Genomic DNA, 27,609 nt, shown 5'->3' on the forward strand with positions numbered 1-27,609 from the left:
TCAGTTGCAGCCTACATGTGTCAAAATAGCATAGAAAACTCACAGATCACCAAGTATGGATCCCCAATGCCCATACAGGCAATTAATTTGCACTCTATGTGCCACTCAGCATTCAATTGCAGCATAGATGGGTGAAAATGAAAAAAGAACTCGCACAACAAATAAACAAAAATGTAGATTACCACATATGTGTCACAGTCGGGCCACTAATTCGTCGCTCTGGACGAGAAAATCTCTGCATATCAACTGCCAGCTGAGCATTCTCCATAAAAGATTAGTGAAATATCCATAGGTGTCTGAGTGGAGAAGAGATTGATAAGTTACATATCAAAAACTCTTACTTTAGATGCGGCAGATGCTTGCCACTGCTGAATGCCACGAAGGCGAATTATCTCTAGATCCAAAACTTGGTAAGTTTCCAGATACAGTTCCGACTGACTTTGTTTCATTGAATCTGGTAGCTGTACTATCAGGAAATATTTAAGCCAAGGTCAAAAGCAGCATAAACCTGTTCAACAACAAAAAACTATTGCAAAGTGTTTAAGATAACAGTGTAGCATGCTTCAGGTCTAGGATTACAAGTAAAGCATGGATGAAGCCCAGTTCAATAACAAATTGAGGACTTGAATATGAGCAGGCAAAGAATAAGAAGCAATGGTCAGGGACAAAACCTACTGCAGATCTATTCTATGAAGGGAACAGGAGCCCTCCCATAAAGTCTGAATTTGAAAAGAGACAGAAGATATACTTATTGCAAATAAAGCCCGAACCTGTGGTAGTGCTTTTACACAACTCCTGTAGGTGTAAAGAACTGCAACCATCTCTTTTCCTTCTTGGACAAGAAGATTCTATTAAAACCCCGGTTTTGCATGTAAGAACCAGTTCAGAGTTGCAATACCACTAATATCCTTGAGAATTGATCATTATATAAACTTGATACAAACCAGAAGATTTATGGATTTTGTGTCCTCTGTGAGTGACATCCTGTAGGCAGGAACATCCTCGTAATCTGTGCAAAGAAAGGTACAAACACCTCGGTTTCACACAAAATTCTGAAAAGAACATTTTACAGAAAACACATTCTCAATCAGAATTTTTTGTCTCCCAGAACTGAATTACTAATCAGCCAAATCATCCAGCTTCTTAGCTTGATGTGCCTTCAAATCAGAAGGTAATTGACCTAAATGTGAAAACACTAAGCTGGAGGCTGATAACAAACCACATCAAAATGAAACTGCTGACTCTTCATATCGATAAAAAACTGACATACCAATAGGGCTTTTGGATGAGCTCTTCCCGCTCATTAAGATTGCTGCTAACCCTTGCACGTCTGATTGATTATCCTGCAATGCAAGAGCCACAAATAGAAAAGACAGGACCAGATATTTATGATTGCAATGAAACTCTTCATTTTATCTCAGGGCTAAGCACAGCTGCTTCGTGAATGGGAGAAAAAAAAAATGATCAGAAAATGCATGTCTGTGAGAACACACAACAATCAGAGGCAAACCGAGAAGGTTGCTAAAATTACAAGTGAGCAAATTGACATTCAAACAATGCAAACCAAGTCCCCTCCCCCTCAACAAGGCAAAGACATAAATCTCTGTCTATAGACATTGAACCATACCAAGACACCAAAACAGAAGTTCTCTACAATCAGTTCTCGACAGCTTTGTATGAGGGTGCGTCTTTCAATAGCTCCCTCAATCTCTGGATGACACATATTGTCTCACAGAGAGCCTCCACGGGTGGTGTGGCTAGCTCCACTCTGATAATGTCATCTCTGATGGAGAGTTTGTTGTGGATGATGCCAGAGATTGTCATAACCTATGGTCTCTCAATCCATGTGCATCATGAAGCTGTAGGTCCAGGTGCCCAAACTATTGCTGCATACATCAACGTAGGGCGTCAAAAAGCCATCCCCTTGAGTGGGGATCCTTGAAGTGTGCCTGGTGGCAACGGCGCTCCAGCATCACTAGTGCAGTGTACCCTCTAGTGAGTCTGTTGCTGGCTGCGCTCGCCATGGAGAAGCAGCATGTGGTGGCTGTGAAAGCAGTCCCAAGGTATATATATGAGTCTATCACCCTCTACTCGCCCTCCAAATAGTGTGGATAGGACCTCTGCTCCTAATTTGTATGGATGTATGAAAAAACACAACCTTGGTCTTCCCAAGGTTCACTATTAGACCTTTCTGTGTGCAAAACTAATCCAGGGCCTGTAAATGGACCTACAATCCCTCCTAAGATTCAGAGACCAATACAATATGTCACAAGTTGCTGATATGGCTTTCCTAGAACCCTAAAGGACCCCTGCCAATGGACAAGACCTGCCAAAAACCTAGCAATCGGTAAAACCTAGAAATCAACGAAACTGGTGATGTGGAATGCAGCCCGCAAAACATGGAAATCTGCTGACATGGCAGATTTCTGTACAGCCAGGCTTTTAGCAGATTTTTGCGTAGAGATTTTCTAACACCCAGCTTTTAGAGTTGAAGGTTTTAACGCTGAGCACTTTTGGGGAAGCCATTGTGCTTTTTGAGGCGCCTAGCTATTGGGCCTTATGTGCTCTTTATAAGTGTGCCCAGGGCCTCAATCTCTGTATAAAGAAGCGTGCAGAGAAGGACACTCGGGAGTTGTACTTTGAGATCGAGCAATAAAGAAAGAAATACTGAAAGGGGCACCAATCTTTGGGGCTAGTGCATCTAGAAGCAAAACTCCACCGCTTCGTGCTGACTCTCCTCTTCTCTCTCTTCAAGTTCAATTGTTGCAGTTTTTCTTGTAACAGATTGGTCTCATAGGTCACTTTGGCCTTTTGAAGACGTTAATATAACATTTCATTTTCATTTCATTGTGGAAAATGATCCAAAATCTCGTAAGTGTGGAAATAGCAACGCAATCACCCAACCAACGACATCGGAAACCATGATCATGGCATACTTGGTATCGTTGCAAGAGACCATAAACAAAGAACGAACGCGAAGACTTACAAGCACTTGCAATGGAGAATGGCACACTAAGAGTACTTGTGGTTGAGAATGAAAGAGGACACTTGAGATGCAAACAAAACTTTTGATGCAACTTGAAGAGGAAGTCAAGGAATGTAAACGTTCTCTTGTGGACTTGAATGCTTTGAAGGAGCGCATGAGCAAAGTAGAGCATGACCATGTATTGAAAGAGGAGAAATTTGACACCATGAGCTTGGATGTATGCGACATGAAAAATGTATGCACAAACAAGTCTTGGGCTGATGTATGTGGTAACAATGTGGTTCCTAATTCTTCACTCATGCAAGCTATGGTTCAAACAAAGAATGTTGAGAATGTGAATGTGGAGGAGTTGAGAAAATAAGAGCGAGGTTCCAAGAACATTGTTATTCGTGGAATTCTTGAAGAGAAGTTAGAGACACCTCTTTCTCTTGCCATTGTTATCGAAGATTTCTTCAAAACCCACTTTGACATGTCCAAAGTTATGGTCTATGGAGCACATAGAGTGCGAAAGCAAGGAGCTCCTCGCTCAAGAGAACGGCCAATTGTATGAACCATGTCGGATAAGACCAAACGAAAGATTATCCTTGATAATAGTTGGATCTATTTGAGAGATACAAAATGTTTTGTATGTGAAGATTGCACTATTAAGCAACAAAATATGCATCGCAAGGCATATGAAAAAAAGAATAACAAAAACAAGCAGATCTCTCAGAAGAAAATGTGCCCAAGGAGGAGGCTAGTTCCTCGAGCAAATAGGAATGCGTGACCTATGAGACCAAGTTACAATTGAAAATATGCTTTTGGAATTGTAATGGATACCCATGGAATGTTGGGGTTGGCATTGATGAACTAACAAGCAAAGCCGATGTTGTACTTCTTGTTGAAACTTGGGAGCATGATACACAAAGGATTAACGGCTTGGAGGATTACAATGTACATTCATTGATGTGGTCAAAGCATCTCAAGCAACGAAGAGGGCAAGGAGGGGTAGCATGTATGATTAAGAAAAGATTGGAAGATTTTGTATCAATTGTGAAAGATGACAAGTACAAATGTTATGTATGGCTGAAAATTATGACACTAAAAAGAACACTCATTTTTGTAGCCGGTTGCTACATTCCTCATCATGATTCTCCCTTTATGCTTGCAGTGATAAAGATCAGCCATTTTTTTATTTAGAAGAGGACATTGCTTTATTTCAAAGGCGAAGGTGATGTTATTGTATTTGGAGATATGAATGCTCGCACAAAAACATTGCAACATGATACTCAACAATTTGATATGCCATACATTTCAAAGGAGTTGGAGGAAGTTCACTTGTATGATCGTACTTCAATGGATGAGAAAGAGCCGGATCACTGTGGAAAGTTACTTTTACATATGTGTAATAGCACGGGTATGCTCATTGCCAATGATGTATCTTTGTGGAGTGGAACCAATGGATTTACATGTAGGAAACATAATGGGGACAGTGTGATTGACTATATGCTACTTTCCGAAGCCATCATGTATCGCATAAAAAGTTTTATGTTTAGCCAATGGACCCCAGAATTCGACCATCGAACCTTATGTATTGACCTTTCATGTGGAGAAGCAACTAAGCATTATAATCTCAACCAAAGGATTTCAAATGGGCACCAATGTACATTGAAATGGTTGAGCAAAAGTTATGGATGACAAAGCTTCAATATGACGCACCATTGGAAACTAAGGAAAGCTTTCAAGAAAGTTATTTATCTTTGTGCCGAAGAATGCTTTGCCATTAAACATCTCCATGGTATCAACAAAGATAGATCACGCAAAAGGTGGTTTGATAAAGAATGTCAAGATGCTCGAAAGTCCTTTGATAAAGCTTGATGCAGCTATGGACAAAGACAACTATCAAAGTCATTTGCATACATACAAGGCATTGATTCAAAAGAAGAGAAGAAGATGGGAAGTAAAGCAACAACTTTTTTAAGCCCAAGAAAAGGCACATGCATGTGGAAGATTTTGGAGAAACTTTAGAGACTAGAGGCTAGCAGGTTGAGAATTTTGGTAACTTGAGTCTTGTGGATATGTACACACATTGTAGGCAATTATATGAGCAAGCAAATGCTAAAAAAATGTCATTTTATGGTTCACTCCCATGTATGCTCTCTTTTTTTACTATTGAGGATATATGCGGTGGGCTTGAAAAGTTGGCAACTCGTAAAGCGGGAGATCTTCAAAGTATCAAGCCGGAGATGATCAAATGGACGGGAGATTTTACCCATGAGTGCATGTGTGATATGTTCAACCTTGCACTTCAACATGGTATGCCTTATGATTGGAGTACTAAGTGGGTTAAGCCTTTGCATAGAGGAGGGGATGTAAAGAATGTCAACAACTACCGGACTATAATGATTCGGTCTCTTATAGCAAAGTTGTTTGGGTGCATAATGGAGATGAAATTGAGTGATTGGGCTGAAGAGAATGACGAGCGTGCAAAAGGACAAGCGGGTTTTCGTCGATGCCATAGCACCATTGATCATCTTGTCACTCTTCGTATTCTCATGGAGGAAAGTCGGTTGAAAGGCAAGCGATTGTATTGTTGTTTTGTGGACTTTAAGAAAGCCTTTGATATGATTCCACGTAACAATTTGTGAAGAAGGATGGAAGAACTCCAAGTGCCAAGTGAGTTTATGCTTGCGGTTTCTCGAATCTATGAAAAGGTGATTTGTCAATTGCGCATAGGAAGAGAAATTTCAGAAATTTTTGTAAGCACTATTGGGGTTAAACAAGGATGTCCGTTGTCACCAACCCTCTTTGGTCTATGCATCGATCAATTGGAACAAATGGTACTTAACTTTATGCAAGAAGAAAGCATTAAAGAGGTCACTATTTGCAATGCGGTAATCATGCTTTTGTTGTATGCGGATGATGTAGTGCTTCTAGCACACACTTTAGAAGATGCACAAAAGCTTATGGTTGTCCTTGAGAACTTTTGCTTGCATAATGGGCTGATTGTGAATGAATCCAAAACAAAGGTTATACTTGTAAAAACCAACCATAAGGAGAAGCCATGCATTGTGTACAACAATGAGACACTTGAAGTTGTTGAGGGCTTTAAGTATCTTGGCCTTGAGGTTCCGTCCAATCACAAGTGGCATGAATGTGCTATGCGTCGTTTGGAAGCGGGAAAGAGAACATATTATGCATTTGAGAACATATGTAATGCGGGAAACATCAAGTGTTGGGTTCTCAAGAAGTATCTTTTTGATGCATTGGTGACACCAATTCTTCTTTATGGAGTTGAAGTGTGGGACGGGAGCATCTCAAAGTCTACTTGGAAAGAGTTTGAGAATGTCCAAAAGCGTTTTCTTACAAACTTTCTCCAAGTTAAAACACAAACACCATATATGCTCCTACTTCTTGAGTCGCAATCTCTTGCAATCGAGGTTATGGGCATGGAAAGGGTAGTGCAGTACATGATAAAGATGCGTCAAAACCCCTCACATCGACTTCCTACAATTGCATGGGAAGCAAACAAAAAAGTTCAAAAGACGCATAAAAGCAAGATCTTGAGCACGGGATGGATGCAAGACATAAAGAAGGGGTTTGGGAGATGGGATGCATTACACTTGCTACATGATGCTTCAATTGACTCCCAAGTGAATGAAGCTTTTCTACAACGCCAATGTATTACGGCTTGGGAGAAATCCGGTGGGTCACACTTCATACATTACACCACTCATATTGCCCCTAACTACAAAACCATGTTCTTTGCTGAAAGAAGAAACCGTAATACTTACATGCTTGAGCCTATCCCCTTGTCGGCGATACGCACTATCACAGCCATTCGGCTTAGCTCCCGATGCGAGACAAGACGTTGGGGCAATGGAGAAGAGTCAAATCGACTGTGCAAGTTATGCTCACTGCAAGTTCGAGAGTCTGAATACCACACACTACTAGAGTGCTCAGCTTTTGGTCACATCCAAACTTGCTTCTCTCACATTTTCAGCCATGACTTAGACCTACACACTTTCCTCTCCCAGCCACAGTGTGGGCTCTCCATTGCGACTCTCATCACCACAATTTTGGGGCATCGAGAGTCACTCATCAGCCATATACTACATCACATGTAACTTTGGTCCCATAGGTCATATTTGACCTCCTAGGACGATAATAAAATCTCTCTCTCTCTCTCTCTCTCTCTCTCTCTCTCTCTCTCTCTCTCTCTCTCTGTGTGTGTGTGTGTGTGTGTGTGTGTGTGTGTAAGGTGCAGCGGAATGAATGTTGAACTTTGCTCAAGATGAGTGCTCCGAACTGTGCTCAAGGTTTCTTTAGTGAGAGAGTGCAATGAACACAAACAAAGTGGTGAACACTGTGAATGAAGGTGCTAAAACTGAGAGAATAGAGAGAGAAGAATACGACACCAGAATATTGTCAAACCTTCCTCCGAAAGGCCCCACTCTCTATGGCGAGAGCAGTCTACTTTTGATTGCACAAATCTCTACAATGCTTGGACTTGCCGACGATGTTGACGACGACGAGACGGGCTGAAATCTGAAATGCTAAGGGTTGAAATCTGCAAATCTTTATCTGCTGAATTCTGACTCTATGTCGGTGACGATGTCGATGACGACGAGATGCAACGACGACGTGCTGAAAACACAGATGCTGAAATCTGCGTTTTCCGGGCTGAATCTGCAAGCTTCGTGGGATCTGACCGTGCGGCGAGGAACTGCTGCAGGAAGGTGAGATCTACGAGGTTTGGGACTTGTTCTGCTGTGTCTAAAGGCTGAAAACTGAAAACGCTGTTCCTAGGCTGAATCTGTCGCGATGGAATTGCAAAACGCTGAAGCTGATCTGCAAACCAAAAACGCTAGGCTGAATCCTTCTTGCGGTGGAAATTTGCTAACGATGGGAATCTACTGTCTTCTGGGGAATCTGCTAACGCTAGGGCTGATCTGGTGTCTACTGTCGTCGGGAATCTGCAAGTGCAAAAACATTGGCTGATCTGATGCAAAAACGCTAGCCCTTCCGGTGAGAGAAAACGCTAGAGTTGTCGCGGGGGGAGTCTTGCTGAGAAGATGCCTGATGAACACCGGGTTCCTGTTGCCTCATCTACTAGAAAGTGCTAGCGCTAGGTTTCTATATACACAAACTTAGTAAATTTGCCCTACCTAGTTTCCCAACAAAAGTCACTTAAAAATAATAAGTGAAAATTGGCTGAAATAGGGAAAATAGGTCTATGCACTGTAAAAATGCTCCTGATGGTTCCGACTTAAATCTGATGATCATGCTGTGCGCAACCAGAGAATAAGCATCTACTCTAAGTGTCTGGACATGCACGGTCTGCGAACAGACTCACAAAAGTGCCAGATCACTTCCTACTCTAGACTGGCTTGACTGAACTGAACCCTGGTCATGAAGTAGCTTGTCCATGGACACATAGGATTGGATGTGTCACGTGACTCTCTCTCTCTCTCTCTCTCTCTCTCTCTCTCTCTCTCTCTGGGGAGCTAGTATCTCAGCCCACCCATGGAATGAGATTGAAAAGATACAAAAGAAGTTCCTATGTAGACATCTGGGAGTCAAAAAAACTACATCGTATTCAGTGTTGCTTTTGGAAACAGGCAAAAGACCCCTCGAAATGAAAGCCCTGCAAAGAATGTTTACATACATTATGAAAGTTAAACTAATGCCCTCCACTCGAATCCCCCACATAGCATGGAAGGCCGGATGTGCACTACAAAAGACTAAGAAAAGTAAATTCTTAACATGGAGTCTTATCCAAGACATAAGGAAGTGGTTTGCAAAATGGAATGTAGAGGCATATGTGGACATGCCCATTGTCAAGGGGGAAGAAGGGGAATGTATGCTGAATTTTGAAATAGCACTACTTGAATGCCTTCACAATAAATGGCGAACGACCACACATCGGTCTAAGTTCGAATATTATTGCAAACATGTCAACACAAAATACTGGGAGCTCTACAGCACAAGCAAGCCAGAAGCCCAAGTACACATCCAAACGCCTATGCCCCATATGGCAAGAAAAGCCATAACTCTGATGCGTACAAGATCACACTTGCTTAAGATAGAAACAGGCGGCTGGCTGAAAATTGATGCTCAGAAAAGAATATGCACATCATGTACTATGCGAGCCCTTGAAGATGAAGCACATGTGACGTTAGAATGCCCAGCATACGCACATATTCGAGCTGATTTTCAGCAGCTCATACACGGATGCCATACTCTCGCCGAGTTGCTCTCAAAAACGGACCCCTCCCCTACAGCTCTCGGGACATATCTTGCCCGCATACTAGAACACCACAAAACACTCACAGAAGACACAAAAAAGTCACACGAGTAACACACCCTCGAAAGAGAAGAATGTCTAAAAGGTCCCATGGGTCATTTTGGCCCCCCGTGGACGTGAATATCAAATCAAATCAAATCAAATCTCCTTCACTTTTGTTTTCGAGACACACACACACACACAGCTGAGCATATTGAGGGCACCTGGCCACACCGCCTCGCGCTCCACCACTCGTCGCGATCGCCGCCAATGTGGGTGCACACGTACATCCAGTGACTCCCAGCAGCCACGCCCATTGCTAGGGTGGGTGCACACGTACACCTAACTCCCTTGCGGACGGCGATCAAGCATGAGGAAGATGAACGATAAAGCCGACCCCCTAGCGGATGCCATTCAAAAATGCAAAGAGGAGATGACGGAGATCATGACCAAGATGAACCGCAACCTCTGGGGCACAATAAACATACTCGAAGGACGCGTACTAATCCAAGAGAGCAAGATAAGCACGCTGGAAGACCGAGTGACGACCCAAGAGGAAGAGATCGCGTCACTCAAGAAAGAGCTCGCCGAAGCACGATCAAGAAACACACTGGAAGAGGGCGAACCTGGCCACACCGCCTCGCGCTCCACCACTCGTCGCAATCGCCGCCAGCGTGGGTGCACACGTACATCCAATGACTCCCAGCCGCCACGCCCGTTGCTAGGGTGGGTGCACACGTACACCTAACTCCCTTGCGGACGGCGATCAAGCATGAGGAAGATGAATGATAAAGCCGACCCCCTAGAGGATGCCATTCAAAAATGCAAAGAGGAGATGACGGAGATCATGACCAAGATGAACCGCAACCTCTGGGGCACAATAAACATACTCGAAGGACGCGTACTGATCCAAGAGAGCAAGATAAGCACGTTGGAAGACCGAGTGACGACCCAAGAGGAAGAGATCGCGTCACTCAAGAAAGAGACGATAAAGGAGCAAGTACGGGCCATCAAAGAAGGAGAAGAGCAGCATAAAGAAATGACGACTTCTTGGGTGGATGTTCTTACCAAAACTCAACAGAAGGCGGACGAAGCTGAGAAATGGATCAAGGTGGCCAAGAAAGGAAAAGGCAAGGAGATAACGCCCACGCCCACACCCAACAACATCATTAATCAGACACTAGAGGAGGAGCAGAGGAGAAGGGTGCGCGCTTTACATGTGAGAATTTGCGGTCTTAAAGACAAAGGCAATGTGGACGAAGAAGTAAAAGAACTCACAGCCTTGATGGGGATTCATGAGCCCACGCACACAAGGGCATGGAGAGTGGGCAACATAAAGAAAAATGGAAGCAGTGGAGAAACCTCAAAAGAAAGAGCACTCATCCTCCGTTTTCCCTCCATGGAAGCAAAGAAGTCATTCTTGAAGAAAAGACCAACTCTTAAAGAGACTGGCATCTTTCTCGGGGATGATCTCACCCTCTCGCATATCGCTCATATGCAGGAAGTAATGCCGGAGATTAGAGCGGCAAGGGAAAAAGGCAAGATCGCTTTTTACCGAGACGGAAAAGTGGTAATACTAGAACGACGCTCCACATGACGGTGCGAGACTTATGGGACCACACTCAAAGTAGCTGCCTGGAACTGCAATGGATCTATGCGTCTTGATGTGGGGGCCTTTGAGGATAGCTTTACTGGAAGAGACATCATCTTTTACTCTGAGACACACCAGGCCCCAGGGCAATCCATGCCTCACATCAGTGGATACACGTGGGAGACAGCCTACAGATAGGAGACATGCTCAGAGCACAGAGGGCGGGGCTCAGGGGGAGTGGCAGTGTTATTTAGAGAGGATTTGCAGCCACTGATACATATAGCCCGCAAGGATGAGCAGGCTAGGTACATGTGGGTGAGACTGAAAGCAGAGACAGGCAAATACCTATATCTAGCTATTTTCTACTTTCCCCGGAGTACATCAGTTTATGCATCACCCAGAGGACAGTCCCCTTTCTCTATTTTGGATGATGACATATGGGAGTTCTCTAGGGACGGTGACATTATCATCCTACGGGGCTTCAATGCTAGGACTGCCCATCACCAGGAAGTGTTTAATGATACTTCAGAGGAGATGCTAAGAGAGCTAGACGTTGGAGAGATGGGCCTTTCCAAACTATCACACGATGTGGAATGTACTGAGTATGGGCGACACCTGATAGACATGGGTACTGCACATGGATTGGCCATCTTGAATGGCCTACAGAGATTTCCTGTTTCGAGAGGTTTTACATGCTTCCCACACAGACATGGAGCCAGCACAGTAGACTATGTCATGGCACAGCCGAATCTCATCTCTAGTATCCAGGATCTCACAGTTGAGCCCAAACCGATCCGGGTGGCAGTGGATCATGCTCTGGTGTCGATGACCATCTCCTTTCAGTTCAGTATAGCACATAGGCCACAAGTAGCAGGCCCTACTCGCTACACATTCACACGGGAGACGGATTCTATATACATGGACGGAATATACAGACGCCTATGCATTGAGGACCCGGGGCGACCTCTGGAAGAGCTAACTACTATACTGACACAGACATTACATGAGGCAACAGCAGAAGCATACCCACACACCCAGCTTGAGCAGAGCCGCCGATCAAGGAGCATGCTTCAGAACAGCTGGTACGATGAGGAGTGCCGCCAGACTAGAGTCAGACTTCAGAGGGAGGTGCTGTTGGGGGACGTCACTCACAGACAGTCACAAATTGACTTCCGATGCCTAGTGCGGCAGAAGAAGAGGGCTTTTTTCGCTCGACTCGAGCAGGATCTATATCAGCTATTCTTGAGTCAGGACTCGCGTGAAGCGTGGCGGCTCTTTCATGAGCAGTCCCCCCCCCCCTGCTATTTCCTCCACAGAGACCTGGGGGCAGTACGCATCATCTTTGTACACAGCACCCGGGCAGCCGGCCCTCCCCAACCCCCCGATCCATGCCCACACGCATGTGTCTTTTTCACCGTTGAGATGGTGAAGAAAGCTATTGACAGGATGAAGACTGGGAGAGCATATGATCATGATGGCCTAGTCGCTGAGCATTTCATGCATGCCAAAGACCTACTAGCAGAGCTTCTAGCAGTTATGTTTAACCGGGCCATGTGTGAGGGCCTACCAGACTCTTGGAGCCTATCTACGATCGTACCTATCTTCAAATCAGGAGACCCCATGGAGCCTGGGAATTACCGCACTATTATGATTGGGCACACACTGGCACGGTTGTATGCATCCATTCTAGAGCAACAGCTGAGTAGATGGGCAGAGAGGGAAGGGATACGTGCAACTGGGCAGGCAAGATTCAGGAGAGGCTTCTCTACTCTTGACCATATCCTAACACTAAGGCCATCATCGAAGAAGACAGATCTCATGGGAGACGGATCTATTGTAGCTTTGTGGACTTCCGCAAAGCTTTCGACACGGTACTCAGAGCTAGACTGATGCGCAGACTACAGGAAATGGGAGTACCCACAGAACTCATTTGGGGGATCATGGCATTGTACAGCTCAGTAGTAGGGCATGTACGCACCCCGGAGGGACTTTCTACACCGGTTTACTCCACTATTGGGGTGAAGTAGGGCTGCCCGTTCTCTCTTACTCTTTTCGGTATGTATGTGGATGAGGTCTCTGACTACATTGACAGCGATGGGGATAAAGGTGCTCAGTTGGCAGGGACATGGATTCCACTTTTGTTATATGCTGATGACATAGTGTTGATCTCCGAATCCCCAGAAGGAATGCAACGTCAATTGGATGCTTTGCATACGTTTGCCCATGAAAGTGGTTTGTCTGTCAACCTGGGGAAAACCAAGGTTATGGTGTTTAATACCACCCCACAATGGATCAGGAGGTCAGCACCTACATTCACATACGGCCAGGAGACTATGGAGCACACAGACGCTTACACTTACCTTGGAGTGGTTTTTAGCGGACCTGCATTCTCACTCAGAAGAGCAGCAGAGACCAAACTTACTAGAGCCCACGCAGCATTGGGTAGATTGGAGAGGATGTGTTCGCAAGTTCAATTTTAGGAGCCCCGGACGAAGCTCTGGCTCTTTGACACCTTGGTGGCTTCAGCATTGCTCTATGGAACCGAGATATGGGGACCTTCACTAGATCACCACGGGAGGCTGGGTCACTCAGACGGATGGGGGAACATGGAGAAACCTCTCGTCTCTATGATCTCGCGGCTCATTAGAGCCAAGGCATCAGAATTCAGTACCGCGGGCCATTATCCGAGCAGAGCTAGCGCCCCCCCCCACTTGTGGTGGAGGCGCTCACCAGATCAGTCTCCTTCATAAACTGCACATGGGCACTTCCTGGAGACAGATATACTCGCATAGCACTTGAATCCTCTCGACAGCTAGCCATACAAGGAGATACAACATGCTGGTATGGGGAGATGACATCATGGTTTGAGGCACATGGGTTCAACATAGACAGGCTGCCACCATTCCAGTACTCATTGGATGCACCATCTCTCACTCTTACACAGTCAGAGATCACCAAGCTCATCCGCCAAGACCTAACCCAGCTAGACACCAGGAGGACATGGATACAACCAGCACAAGAATTGGGCACGAAGATGGCTTTCTACAGAGACCACCTCCTCCAACTTACGGAAGATGGTTTTGTGGCGAGACCCAAATACATGGATACCCACTTGTCTCATGGGATACGATGTGCTATTGGCCAGTTACGCACATCTTCTCACCAGTTGCGGATTGAGACTGGGAGATATAGCGGAGTACCAGCAGAGGACAGGACATGCCCCTTGTGTAACATGGAACCTGAGACAGAGCTACACTATACATGCCGCTGCCCTGTCTACTACGAGATACGAGGCCGCTTCCATTGCTTGTTCAGAGAGGGTTTTGGACCACTCTTAAGAGTCATGGGATACGAAGATCAGAGATGCCTGGGTTTGTTCTTGCTCGAGCTGCGCAGACACAGAGATAGCCTGATGAATGGCGAGGCTAGCCAGTCTCAAAGACGGATCACAGACTTCTTCAGAGCAGACACGGGACAGCCGCAAGAGCCACTCCCACAGCAGAGCTCCCCCTCGTCTCACACCAGAGGCACACTGATTGACGGAGCAATTGAACTGGGGAAATCCAGGCGCCCACGACTGCAAAGAACTACACAGCATCGACGAAGGCTACAACAGAAAATTCGGAGCACGCTGGCCAAGCATACAAGACGCTCGGTCAGACTACTAACCATGGAGGAAATTGATGAGATTCGCCAACGACCGATGCTAGATCTCTTGTGATTCAGCTATCCCAACAAGCCGCCCATTATTCTGCTTAGTTTTTGGCCTGGCTCACATCGACCAACTTAGGACCCCATAGTATATATCTTTGTTTTGTACTGTTGTTAGGTTATTTTGTTACTCTGACTTTGTATCAGATCCACCACTTTGTAACTTTCAGATCTCATAGGTCATTGTGGCCTTTTGAAGACGTTAATATAGCATTTCATTTCTCTTCAAGTTCAATTATTGCAGTTTTTCTTCATGTGTTGCTATTGATTTCTCACTTGGGTGTCCAAGTCTGTTGCAGTGGTATCCAAGCTCAAATGATTATTCTTCTACGAAGGATCGGATCGTTTTTCGGTAGCACACATGGGTTCTAGCAGCGAATCCAATAGAGATAACACCCCTCTGACGATGAAGAGCACTTCAATTGCACCAAGGGAACGGAGGGAAACAGCAAAGATTCCAACAGGAGCAAGCCTCCTTCCAAGGACTCGGTAGAAAATCAAGGCAAGTTTCCGACGAGAGATTTCGACAAGACGGAGTACCGATGTCAATTGCAAGTTGACACATGTGCCAAACGAATGATCAAGACGAACGATCAAGTACTCCAAGGACCCGAGGTACGTGAAGTATCTGAAGAAACACCCGCTTGACGAGGTTCACTCTCAATGAGGAGATAATGTCTGCTCAACTCTCAAGTTGGCCATGAAGACCAAATCAAAGATAAGTGCAGAAAAGCAAAAATTGTACTCGTAAGAAGAGTTTGGCGAAGCTCCTAAACAGAAGATCACTCAAATGATGAACACTACAACGCACTCTCGGAAGAAAAGCAAGTCAAAGGACTTTCGAGGTGGCAATTGGATCCAAGAAGTGTGTTCGCTTCGAGGATGACCCTAGTTCTTCGTCTTCATAGATTCCAACAATTAGTTCCAGTGAGGATGAGAAAAGGAGGAAGAAGCGAAAACAAACCAAGAAGAGCAAGAAAATCAGATCCAAGAAGTCTAGAAAGAACAAAAAGCAATCTAGCAATTCAGAGGAGGAGACTTCATCCTATTCTGACAGTTCAGACAATGATACCCACCCTTTTGGTACCATTTACGGTAAGAAGCAGAGTCACCTCTTGAGGACCACTCGGTAGGATAATTTTGAAAAGAAACAAGGATGGGGATCAAGCACTAAAGTTTTGACACTTTTTTGGGCTTCAAGGCTTCGCATCGGGCTCTTGTTTACATACAACAGTTTGTCACCGCTTTCTCTAGGGTAACTATTATGAAGCCTCCAAAGTACAAAAGGTGGCATCTTTTCAGAAGGGCAACGCTCAGACATGATAATCGACCCTACTTCTGAACAAGAAAGATCCAAAAATGAGGGTAAAGTTCAAGAAACTGTTCACTTCAGCATGGTTGACCGAGGAGTATGAACAGGATGTCATCACGGCTTGGAACCACTTAAGGATGACAAAAGATGATATCTTGGTTATGTATTGTCAACGATTTGGAACACCTTTTTTGATAGTTGCTTCTTTTCAGAAGATCCCTTTCTTGGAGCACATGGAATGGTTTTGTTGCAGCTTACTGAAAGAGATCTAGCGGTACTGTTTGAAGAAAAAGTTCAAGACCATTCAGAAGCTCATGGAGCACACAAAGCATGGATTCTCCATGCATTTAGGCTCCTTGACGGACAAGCGAGTGTCCAAGTCAACGGAAAAGGAGTCTTCCAAAGAGAAGAAGAAGGAAAAGAAGCAGAAGAAGAAATCCACAAGGCCCAAATTATAAAAGCGCAATGTGTTGCGTACTTCAATTATGGTTGTGGTGAACAGGGGCATGTAACAAACTGCTGACATGTGAAAGCCTAAAGAATGGAGCTAACTTACAGATGTCGGCCGAGGAGCCAAAACCCTAAGAAGAACAAGTAACAGAAGAAGAAGTCCTACCAACTTATGGGGGCCCCATCGGATGGGGCCCCAAGTGACATAAAGGATTAAAATAACGCAGGACCCACACACACGCAAAAACTGATGACGTGGCAGATTTTTGAAAATTGCACTAGCATGATGACGTGGCAAGCTGTACGGATTTCCGCGTTTTGCGTTGGCTGATGACATGGCAGCTGTACGGATTTCCGTGATTTACGTTGGCAGCTTTTTGGCTTTGCTTTTGGACCAAATGTTTTTGAGTTTGAAGGCTTTTCATTGAAATTGCTTTTTAGGCCAAGGGCCTTTAAATATGAGGTTAGGGCTCATTCTCTGGCATGCTTCCTGGAGAAGGTGTAGAGTCTGGAGTTCTGGCTTGTACTGTGTTGATGCAATATAAAGAAATACCGAAAGGGGCACCAAGGTTTGGGGCTAATACTCTCTGGGGTGGAATTCCGCCACTCCGTGTCGTCTCTCTCTTTCAAATCAGTTGTTATTGAAGTGCTAAAAGTCTGTTCAGTCTATTCTTTTCTATTGGCACGTAGTGCCCGTAGAAAGGTCACTCGTCAAGACTTTCTAAGTTTGTAAAACTTCTTCTTCTTTGGGTTTTGGAAATTGGCCCCTTGGCCGACGTCTGAAGGTTGGCTCCGTTCTTCAATGGCTTGACACGTCAGCAGTTTGAGACAAGAGCAACATGCTATAGACACAATTTGGTGCGATTTTTGACAAGGTACAAAGTGGGGAGATGGTGTCAGGCTATGCTCTCAAGGAAGGGTTTTGATCTGAAAGACCACGTGTGACGTGGTTTGCGGCAAAAGGTGTTGATGGAGTGTCACAATCCTCCTTTCGTTTGGGAACAAGGGCATAGAGGCGAATGCTTGAGGGTGTTGAGAGATACTTCTATTGGCCACAGCTCGAGAAGGATGTGGATGAGTTTGTGTGTACTTGTTTGGTATGTCAAAAAGCAAAGTATGACAAGCACAAAGTGAGAGAACTCCTACAACCTATATCAATTCCAAATCGACCATGGGAGAGTTGATCTCCCCAAGACTTAGAGTGGGCAGGATGGTATTTGCACTATTGTGGATAGATTCAACAAACACGCTCATGTTGTACCAATGAAGAAGACGGTTAAGATCGATCATTTTTCGACTATTCCAAAAGTGCACGTCGAATCAGCAAGTTGAATCTGGTGCGGTGCGTGTTGCACGAGAGGAGAACCACTACAATCCTTTATCACAGATTGCCTGGAAGAGAATAGAGTCAATAAATTTCTCTCTGAGATTTTGAGGGTGTTCACAAGTTGACAGTACACTGTTGAGTGACTTTATGATATGCACATAAAAAGTTGACCATAAGTTTTGGGCTTGTGCTTGGAAACTCCTTAAAAGCTGATTCATTATAGTACTCTTGCAAGCGTGTGTTTGTTTGAGTATAGCAGGTGAAATGTCTTCATTTTTTGTTTCTACTCACCGGCAAAGATGATACTCATGATTGATATGATGAATTTAGTGCATCTAGACATCTACTAGAGATCAATGATATTTCGATGTGATGGCTAAATGATGTATTCAATTCACACTTTATGCGCGAGGTCTTGTTGTAAATGTCATTTGTGAATGTGATCCTGGTGCATCAAGAGTTCTATCTACTAACATAATATGGCGGAAGGGGGAGCCCTTTACACGTGTCGCAATCTGCAACCTGAAAGCTAAAGTCCAAAACTAAAAAAAACCCGTTCGCACGCGATAAAGAGGGAGAGAGAGGGAGAGAGAGAGTCCGCCAAAGGCAGCCGGCCATACTAGTTGGGAAGAAAGGATGAGATGGCTAGATAGTAATTTATGATTTGGATTAAAGGAGATGGCTTATTTTCATCATTTGCATCTGAGTGTTCAATAGAAACTATGTGAATGTTGATCCAAAATCCAATGTGGGTTAGGATTTGTGAGCATGCATGCTTTGTGAATATATTGTCTTGTGGCGACGATCATTGGCATGTTTACATGGAATTTGAGAAGTGATAAGGATCCGGACTGCGGAGTGACGAGACTCAGTGTGTCAAGACATTTGTGAAAGATCAATGCGGTTTGAATGTGATGGCTAAATAAGTCATAATGATCATGGTTCATGTCTAAGATCTCGAAGGGAACAATGATGTGGATGTGCTTATGATTGTTCAATGACTTGTGTCTTTGTACCAGTGCATGGTCTAAGTCGTCAAATGCATGTAAGCATAGAATCAATGTTTACACAGCTATTTTATTGTCCACTGTCTGTTTTGCACATGTACTCGAGAGAAATTACTCTTTTTTTTCTTTTTGCGGGGCCCGGGGGGGGGGGGGGGGGGGGTTCACAAGTGATGCCACGGCCATTGACCCGTCCGCCGAAGACAAAGGAGAAAAAGAGATTGTAACAAATGGCGTGGCTAGCGTACGGCCCTGTCGACATGGCACCCACAAATTGTGCGTTAAATCTAGGCAGCTATACAATGGGTAATGTGGACAGTGTGAAAACTTTTGGGGCATCAATGTTTTAGAAGTTGCTTTTGGGCCTTGCGCCAACTTTTGTATTTTTTGCTTTTCGGCCAAGGGCCTTTATAATTGTGCCTTGGAGGTCTACATTGCAAATCAATGCATGGTTGTACATTTGCAGAGTGACTCCCTCACAATTATACTCTGTGGATTATTTAATATGATAAGAAGTACCAAGAGGGTCACCAAACTTTGTTTGTTGTTTCAGTTCAATTCAGTGATTGTTGCGATAATTTCGCCACCTTGCTAGTGGCTCGCCGGTTACACAGAGTGCCTCAAGTGGTGTTGAGGGGTCTAGCTGGTATATGCCATCATAAAACGTACTGAGCGCAGATTTCAAACTGAGCGTAGATTTCAAACAAATCGTGTGGGAAGTATATGGTAAGAGTGTAGGATGCATGTAGATGGGGCATGTAGGGTGGAGAATGAATTTAAGTATGGTCAGTGCCGATAGGTGTGGGAGGGATAGTGAGTGATGTGATCAAATGTGCTACATCCTCAAATGTATTCCATTGTGCTACCTCCCTTTGAAACTGGTAATAGGATACATGTGAGACCCTCTGAATCTAGCCCCTGAACCATACCCCTTATGAATAACGAGACGGCGTTGTGATCCTAATCTGAGTAGGTGTCGTCCATAAGCTATTGAGATCCTCTCGAGTCTAATCACATCAAGAGGGTGCAACATTACTCCTATCTATTAGCAGTATACCCATATCAAACGTGTAGTTGGTATCCCCCAAGACCTACCATCAGAGACTAGCAGAAACCTGTCACAGGTTAGAGAGGTGGAGGGGCATGATATCGTACGTTTGATGGAGACACACGAGCTTGGAGCAAGCCTGTGGAGAGTTCAAGGATAAACCAATGCTTTTGAAGCAGCTTGCCTACAACATGCAAACGGATCTGCTTGCAAGCTAACATTACTTCTTTAAAGAACCAAGCACAGCATTTCAATCTCATACACAAAAAAGGTCTTGTGGTTGACATCAAGGTCTCTCTCTCTCTCTCTCTCTCTCTCTCTCTCTCTCTCTCTCTCTCTCTCTCTCGCACAGACGTATTATACCATGAAATGAAGCAGGCTGGCATTTTAAAGGACAGAAATGGAAGAAATGTACCTCGAGGGAGAAGGTGGAGAGAGCAGCCACGGCTTCTTCTACAGGGACCGCCATTGCAGCTGGCAAGTTTTCTTCGAAGCACTAGCAGTAGAAATCAGAGCTTCATTTGGCAATGGATTACAGCTTGAAGAGCGCAAAATATTACTGCTCTTCTGAAGGCTGGACCTCGTTGCACAATATGTTGAAGCTTTTAGAGGGTTGTCACACGAGGCTCACTTTTTGAGCAAGCAAGTTTTTAACGACACAGCAGGCTGAGTAGTTTTGCAAACGTTATAGAGAACTTAAACTTAGAGCTGAGTCCCCCTAACATCAAGAATATTGAAGGCATTTTGATGTCCACATATCCATGAATTTGTATTGGTGTGATTTAATTCACAAAAAGGCATGATTTTAGGAAGGATGGTTGACTTTGTAAGCCTTGAAAAGGTAATATTAACTTTTCCCCTGCTATACCAAGGCTATCCAATAACTGAGTAAGTATTGCTATGTTTACATTTACTAGAAAGAAATTCCTCGATATTAAGAGCACTAAGAGTTTTGAGGAAAAGTGCATAAAATGGTCAACAAGTAAATCCCACTAATATCCCTGGTGGTGGCTCAGTTGCGCAAAGGTAGGCTTGGTTTTCCGAAATAGTCTTGGAGCCTAGTCCTTCTATTCAATAAAGCATTGGTGAAATTAGTGTTTTAAATGGTAAAAAGATTACGTTAAAACAAACACATGATGGAATTGTTGCTAAATCTAAAGAGAAATTAACTTCTAGTGAAAGTGAATGAGGAGCAAAGGTCAGCTCAAATTTTCAATGGTTAGTCTCTAAGAGAAAGACTTATACTAGGAAAAAAGGGAGCATTACGAGTTTAAAAGGGCTTATCTAATACCACTAATCCCAAGTGGGACTCTGCTCTTAGTTGCAAAGAGATATGCCTACCAATGGACTCATAGCCTAGTGGTCAAGGTGGATGTGTGGGTGAGTGAGGACCTAGGCTCAAACCCTCCAGCGACATCTTTCTTGTTTGATTTCAAAGTTCAACTACCCTCAAGAAAAACAAGTGAAAGGGTGACGATGGCTTTCAAAAACAATAAGAAAGTGATAAAATTGTTACGTTGAATTAAAATGGTATCAGTGTTTGGGAAAGGATTGCCTCAGCTTAGTCTTTAGCCGATTGAAAATCGAGACTAGGTAGCTGCAAACCATGGCAAGCAAAAGAAAAACCTATGAAATATGTGAGAAAGTCGTCCGAAAATTTTGCAAATCTCAAAAAATTTGCTAGTATTTCTGGTTTTCTTCTTTGTGAAAAGAAAACTTGATCAGCAGCCGCTTAATAAAAGAGACTTTCTTGAACGTTAACATTGACTAGAATCAATCTATAAAATGCAAGAAATGTAAAGCCATGTGAGATTGTGAAACGAAAGGTGAAATAAAAAGAACTAATTAATATATGTGTGTGTATAGAATTTATTAGAATTATGCAAGGTGAAGCTTCACTTCAGCATTCTAAAACAATAGAATGAAAAAAAAAAACATATGTGTGTGTGTGTGTGTGTGTGTAAAATTTACTAAAATTATGCAAGGTGAAGCTTCACTTTAGCATTCTAAAACAATAGAATGCAAGAAAAGTAAAGACATGTCAGCATGTGAAATGAAAGGTAAGTCTCCATCATGCACTGAAAACAATGAAAGTCTCCCTACCCAGCACAACGCTAAGGGTTTCTTTTAGAAAGCCAAAAAAACAAAGAGATATACCTAGGTATTTGACATCAATAAATAACTAAGCCTCAACTCACATAACCACAACCTTGGAAAGGTGCGTCCTAACTATGTTTCACTTTAGACGAGAGGATTGTATAAAGGTTTTTTTTCTAAGTCAGATTTTTGAAACCTACAGTGGCACTAACTTAGTGCCTTCTCTTGGAAGCTACATGAGAGAATAACTAGAGAAATAGTGTTTAATTGGAATAGTGTTCGAGAAAGGATTGCCTTAGTTTAGCCTTGACTAGTTGGTTGCAAACCGTGGTAAAGGCAAGAAAAACGGTGAAATATGTGAGAAAATAGTTCAAAAATCTTACAAATTAAAATTAATTTATAGAATATAAGAAAAGTCAAGCCATGCAAAGTCTTGAAATGAAATGTGAAATAAAAAGAACTCATCAATATATATGTGTATGTGTGTGTATAAAATTTACTAAAATTATGCAAGATAAAGTTTCACTTTAACATTCTAAAACAATAGAATTGCTTCTTTTTTAGAAAGTCAAAAAGGGGCTATTCATATAAAAGAAAAATAATATAAATACATGGACAATCACAATGCCAATAATCCTTAAGACTATCAAAACCATGGTAGCACCATTTCTAACCCATACAATTTGAGGGTGTGAATTTTCACACCCTAAGCATTTCTATATAAAATTCCAACAATGATAAGCTACCTTTTGGATGCCCAAACTTTAGCATATAGAACAAATCTTATTGTTGGCCTGCTAAAGCATTGGCCTTAGTGTTGGGCTTGCTTGGGCGTCCTACTAGCTATGGCGTCCATGTGGAGGCCAGTTGTGTGTGAAGTTCTATAGAGCCTTAAAGGCTTAGAGCACAGTAGTTGCGTCCAAAGTTCTTTTGCGAGGCTATCGGCGTCAGTATGGCTGCAGGTTGCATGAGCAATTCTCTCTCTCTCTCTCTCTCTCTCTCTCTCTCTCTCTCTCTCTCTCTCTCTCTCTCTTGGAGAGGCTTTCTCAGGGCTTGGATGAGCTCCAAACCTTTACAGAGTTCTTCGAACACATAACTTTGTATGGCACGTCGTGGGGCTTCAACAGCGACCAAGTAGAGGCTGTCGTGAAAGACTCGGTTTCAAAAGCTCCTTCTAATCTCTGTGCGCACGCGCGCGTGTGCGCTTTGCTGCCAGCAATGCAAATGCTCTCTTTCTCTCTCTACTCTCTACTCTCTCTCTCTCTCTCTCTCTCTCTCTCTCTCTCTCTCTCTCTCTCTCTCTCTCTCTCTCTCTCTCTCTCTCTCTCTCTCTCTCTTTCTCTATGAGGAAGCTGGCACGAGACAGCAAATTGAGTAGGTTTTTAAATTTGCGTGCAGTGGACAGATGTACTATGGCGAACCACATGTTTGTTGCATGCTTCAAGTGTTATGACAGTGAATGGTTGCAAGGGATTATTGCCCATGTTGTGAGGTCGCCAACAGCTCCACCTTTGACTTCTCAACTGCACCAATTGCATGTTGCACTTGTCTGTTTGGTGCGGCATTGCATGTACATGATTGTATATATATCCAGATGTAGAATGGAGCGAAGCCAGAAAAGCTATTTGCTGCTGACGATGGACAGGACCCACCATTGCAAAAGATAGAAGATATGAAAACACAGGTTTTGCATGAGCTATCTGGTGACCAGCTCAATCATTATACATCTCTTCGATCAAAACTAATAATGGCAAATCGCACTCTAAAGGCCGCAATCGAAACATATAAAGGAGACCTTGATGATATTCAGTGAATGAGTAGCAAGTCATAGTATCTAATTTGCAACAAACAAATTTTTTGGCTTATGTAACTCAGCATCGATTCATGTGTGGAGTCTCAGATCTGGTCATTGTACATATTGCTGGGTGTAGTTTTGGCTAACGTGGGAAAAATAGTTGTTGTCAATTGTATGGATTTAAGTTTTGGCTCCTTCAGCTCAATTTTACAGATTGTACATTGTCTTACTTCTACTCCTTTTTGTGAATTCCATGGTATAAATTCTAACATCAGAAGAGCCTATAGCAATCTCCACTGAAGCAATACAAACGCAACCTGCAACACATCAATGCGTGTTGTATCATTGGCACAAGGGTAGCCCTCTCTCTCTCTCTATGTGTATGTGTGTGTGTGTGTGTGTGTGTGTGTGTGTCTCACAACCAGCACTTCTACAAAGGAGCAACACATGACTTCTCTTTGCTTCTCCCATGTGAACCCACAATTGCCATGGTCAGATGTGTTGTCCATTAGTCCGGGAGGAAATCGTGTCACCCTCTGTGTCAGAAGCTATCCGGCTAAAGGCAACTCTTGTTTAAGATTGTCGCGATCGATGCCTTGCTCTGACAGTTCTCCCAATGCTTCCCATGGGCAACATTGCATCATGGTGTCAGTCCTTTTAGATTTGCTGTTGGTTGTGAAGTTGCCTGCCTATTAATGGTGTGTCGTTTGTCTATTCATCACGCGGGATTGGAACCTTAGCTCGGGATTGGAATCTTTTGAGATTCCACGTTATAAGAGTGGACCGAGTAGCTACTGCTACTAGTAGGTAAAAGGACGTGGAGCCAGTAGGAGTAAGAATCAGTGAAGATGCTTTTGTAACGGGTTGGATAAAAGCTAAACTGAGTGGAAAGAGGGGGTATTTTGGGGTGGAACATGGACGTAATAGAGAGAGCTTAATATCGTGCTATTTTCAATTTCAAAAATTCGGGTTGAGGGCAAGGGAAAAAGGAGAAACATAGTGTAAAAACCCATAAAATAAACTTGATCTTATAAAGGGAAAATTACCAAAATACCCCTCTAATTTGTGGAAATTACAAAATACCCCTCAAATCTCAAAAATTCCCAAACTACCTTCATTAATCTCATGAATTTCAAAAATTCCCTTCACATTTTCCAAAATTCCCAAAATACCCATGGTTGTGAGATTAAATATCTCCAAAAATAATTTTTTTGGTAGCTTTTCATAAGAACATTGATTTTCTTGAATACATGTATCGATGCTAGATTTTTCGTGGCGAGGTTGGTCACGCCTAGAGAGAGAGAGAGAGAGAGAGAGAGAGAGAGAGAGAGAGAGAGAGAGAGATGAGGCGAGGATGGTAGTAACACATGAAGTGAGAGGAAAAACATATTGTTAATCCTCGCAATGGTGTGCGGACAAAGAGGCTAGGGTGAAGGTGCTGAAGTAGGCACATGCGCCGTATGGTGAAGGGAAGATCAGATGGTCTGTGGAGCAAGGGACATAGGAGAGAGATTGAACATTGATTGCATCGCTCGATTATAATTGCAAGGGAGATGCACACTTGTACAAACGAGTGTAGGGGAGGCATGCAATCTCTCTCTCTCTCTCTCTCTCTCTCTCTCTCTCTCTCTCTCTCTCTCTCTCTCTTCCACAAGCCATCGCAATACATCACTTTGGCAGTGAAAAGGTGACCGTACTTTGTAGTTCCATGCAGGTGTTTAGTGGAGGCAAGGGCATGTTGCCAAGTGAGCTAGATATGAGCGAGTACTAGAGGAAATTTTTTCTGCCATGAAATGTCACCTGTCATATGTGGGTGGAGAGAGAGAGAGAGAGAGAGAGAGAGAGAGAGAGAGAGAGAGAGAGAGAGAGCATGCGAGTGAAGACAGACCAATGGTGGATGCATTTGTGTGGACGGGCAATGGCAAAGGGTTTTTGAGCTGCTTGCAACAAGCGACGACGAAGGCAATGATAGGGCAAGTGGATGCGAGAGAGGGGGGTGGGGGACGCAGGTATTGGCTCCACAGCGGTAGGGGTGAGGGCGGACGCAACATGGGAACCAACAAATAACGAACTTTTGCTTTTGTGAAAGGGAGACAGAGGGAATCTTCCTACTTTATTAATTAATAAAATGCATGATAGACCCATTAATTAATGATGCAACGATACCCCTATTGGAAATGACACGCCAATAGGGTGAGATTCCCAATGACACGCCAATAGTATTTGTAATCTACAACATGGTAGAAAATGGCTGAGATTTGGACAAAATATTTGATAGTAACTTAGCAAATATTTGGCGATAACTTAGCATTTACCTCCATGTTCGTTACAAGATATCGTAGTTCTCACCTCTATGAAAATATCATGAACAACATATCCATAAACACACCATGAGATCGTGCTTAGGAAGAAGGATAGTGAGAGTAGAAATGGCATTTACTCTATGCTCTTCATACATACTAGTATGTGACCTGCACACTGCTGCGGCCAAGAAAAACATGGTTATTGGATCTCTCTCTATCTCTCTTTCTCTCTCTCTCTCTCCCCCCCCCAACCAACACACACACACACACACACACACACACATACACACATATTTGGACTACAAATTCCTTCACTGACATAACAACAAGCACTAACTTCTCATTTTGGTTAGACCACTCCATTATCTACTTACTGCTTCCACTAAACTCCAAAAACACATTCCAATGCCCCCCTCTACCTACTTCTTGACAACACCTTTACAAATACTTCCATTGGCAGGCCCTCGCGATCCCTCACCTTGTTTTTCTTAAAAAGACAAGGATAAGCATTAAATGGGAAAATATATTTACTATGGAGGCTATTCAATGAGCACATGTAAGAATTTTCTCGACCATCTTATAGGTCTTTCCTCCGTGAAAACAAATTTAATAAAATGAATTTGGAATTTTTGTTAGCCCAAAAATGTCAACTAATGCTATAGCCTTTCCCTTTGCTCATGACAAAAAAGAATAGTAGTACACTAAATGTAGGTTAATACATACTCTATGTTTATCAAAAAGCATAAGTGTTTCTTTTTTCTAATTTATGAAGTCTTAGTTAATCTATCCACTACCTTTTATGTTCATGAGCTCTATATTTGCATAGCTAAAGACATATTCATGAATTGTAATCATTGTTAATGGATTTTGTGTATGCAATTGGTGACTTCCAATCAATTACAAAAAAAATTAGCCAAAAAAACATTTTTAGCTAAGGCCATTAAAATTTCCTATTTTTCACTAGCGGCCCTAACTCTATGTTGCCCTTTGGCCATGCCAAAAATCCCTTGTGTGGTGAGAAGCATAAGAAAAGACAAAAGATAGAGGTGCGAGTCATGCTCTTTGAAGTAGCAACCCAATTATCGTTTTTGAGCAAGTTTCCTCGTAAGAACTGGTCATGTTTCAAGCATACGAAGGGGAGGGGGTGGTGGTTTTGGACAACTTTTACATCAAACAAAAGCTAAGTAGCTTTATAAAGTTTTGAGTAAGTTTCGTAAGATTTCATGATGTTGAAACCAAGGAAAGGAAAGGAAAGGAAAGGGGGTGTTGGATGTTGAGTAACTTCTAATTCAAACAAAACGTATGTAAAATCATAACGTTTTGAGTGGCTTAATCTTTAAAGCAATGAAGAGTGCATAGTTTTACCATATGTCTCTTTTGTCTCTTTGTGTGGGTTCCTTTCTTGTATTTAATTATGAGGCATATTTGATGTATAGAGGTGGCAAGCAGATTGACAGGTGACAAGCACAATTAATTTAGGTTGAAAGAAAATTTATGGACATATTTTTTTGGAGCGTTTTATGAGCAATAGTCATTCTTGAGCATTGGCTGTTATCCATAAATAAATATGTGCAAGAAGGAAATGTTCACTCTTGCATAGAGGGCGATTGCACCCAATGCTCTGTGTCTCTCTTTTGCTCTCCTCTCATATCTTTTCTCACTTGGTATGCATAGCACTCCATTCTAAGAGGTGAACATGCATGCTCCTCCCTCTCTATAC

General features: G+C 43.2%; 1 protein-coding gene across 1 annotated transcript in view; it reads right to left on the reverse strand.

Annotated features, from left to right (window-relative positions):
* PIR121 (transcription activator) overlaps nt 1-20,303 on the reverse strand; it is a 108,654-nt gene extending 88,351 nt beyond the window's left edge. The window contains exons 1-6 of the mRNA XM_086487152.1: nt 20,110-20,303; nt 1,271-1,343; nt 945-1,009; nt 771-848; nt 342-461; nt 183-253 (exon numbers count right to left, since the gene is read on the reverse strand). Of these exons, the coding sequence (XP_086343278.1) occupies nt 183-253; nt 342-461; nt 771-848; nt 945-1,009; nt 1,271-1,343; nt 20,110-20,163 (461 nt within the window). The 5' untranslated portion in view covers nt 20,164-20,303. The remainder of the gene's footprint in view (nt 1-182; nt 254-341; nt 462-770; nt 849-944; nt 1,010-1,270; nt 1,344-20,109) is intronic.
* Between the last annotated feature and the right edge of the window lie 7,306 nt (nt 20,304-27,609).

This window comes from Adiantum capillus-veneris, chromosome 17 (genome assembly GCF_014529385.1).
Source record: "Adiantum capillus-veneris isolate H3 chromosome 17, ASM1452938v2, whole genome shotgun sequence".
Taxonomy (NCBI): Eukaryota; Viridiplantae; Streptophyta; class Polypodiopsida; order Polypodiales; family Pteridaceae; genus Adiantum; species Adiantum capillus-veneris.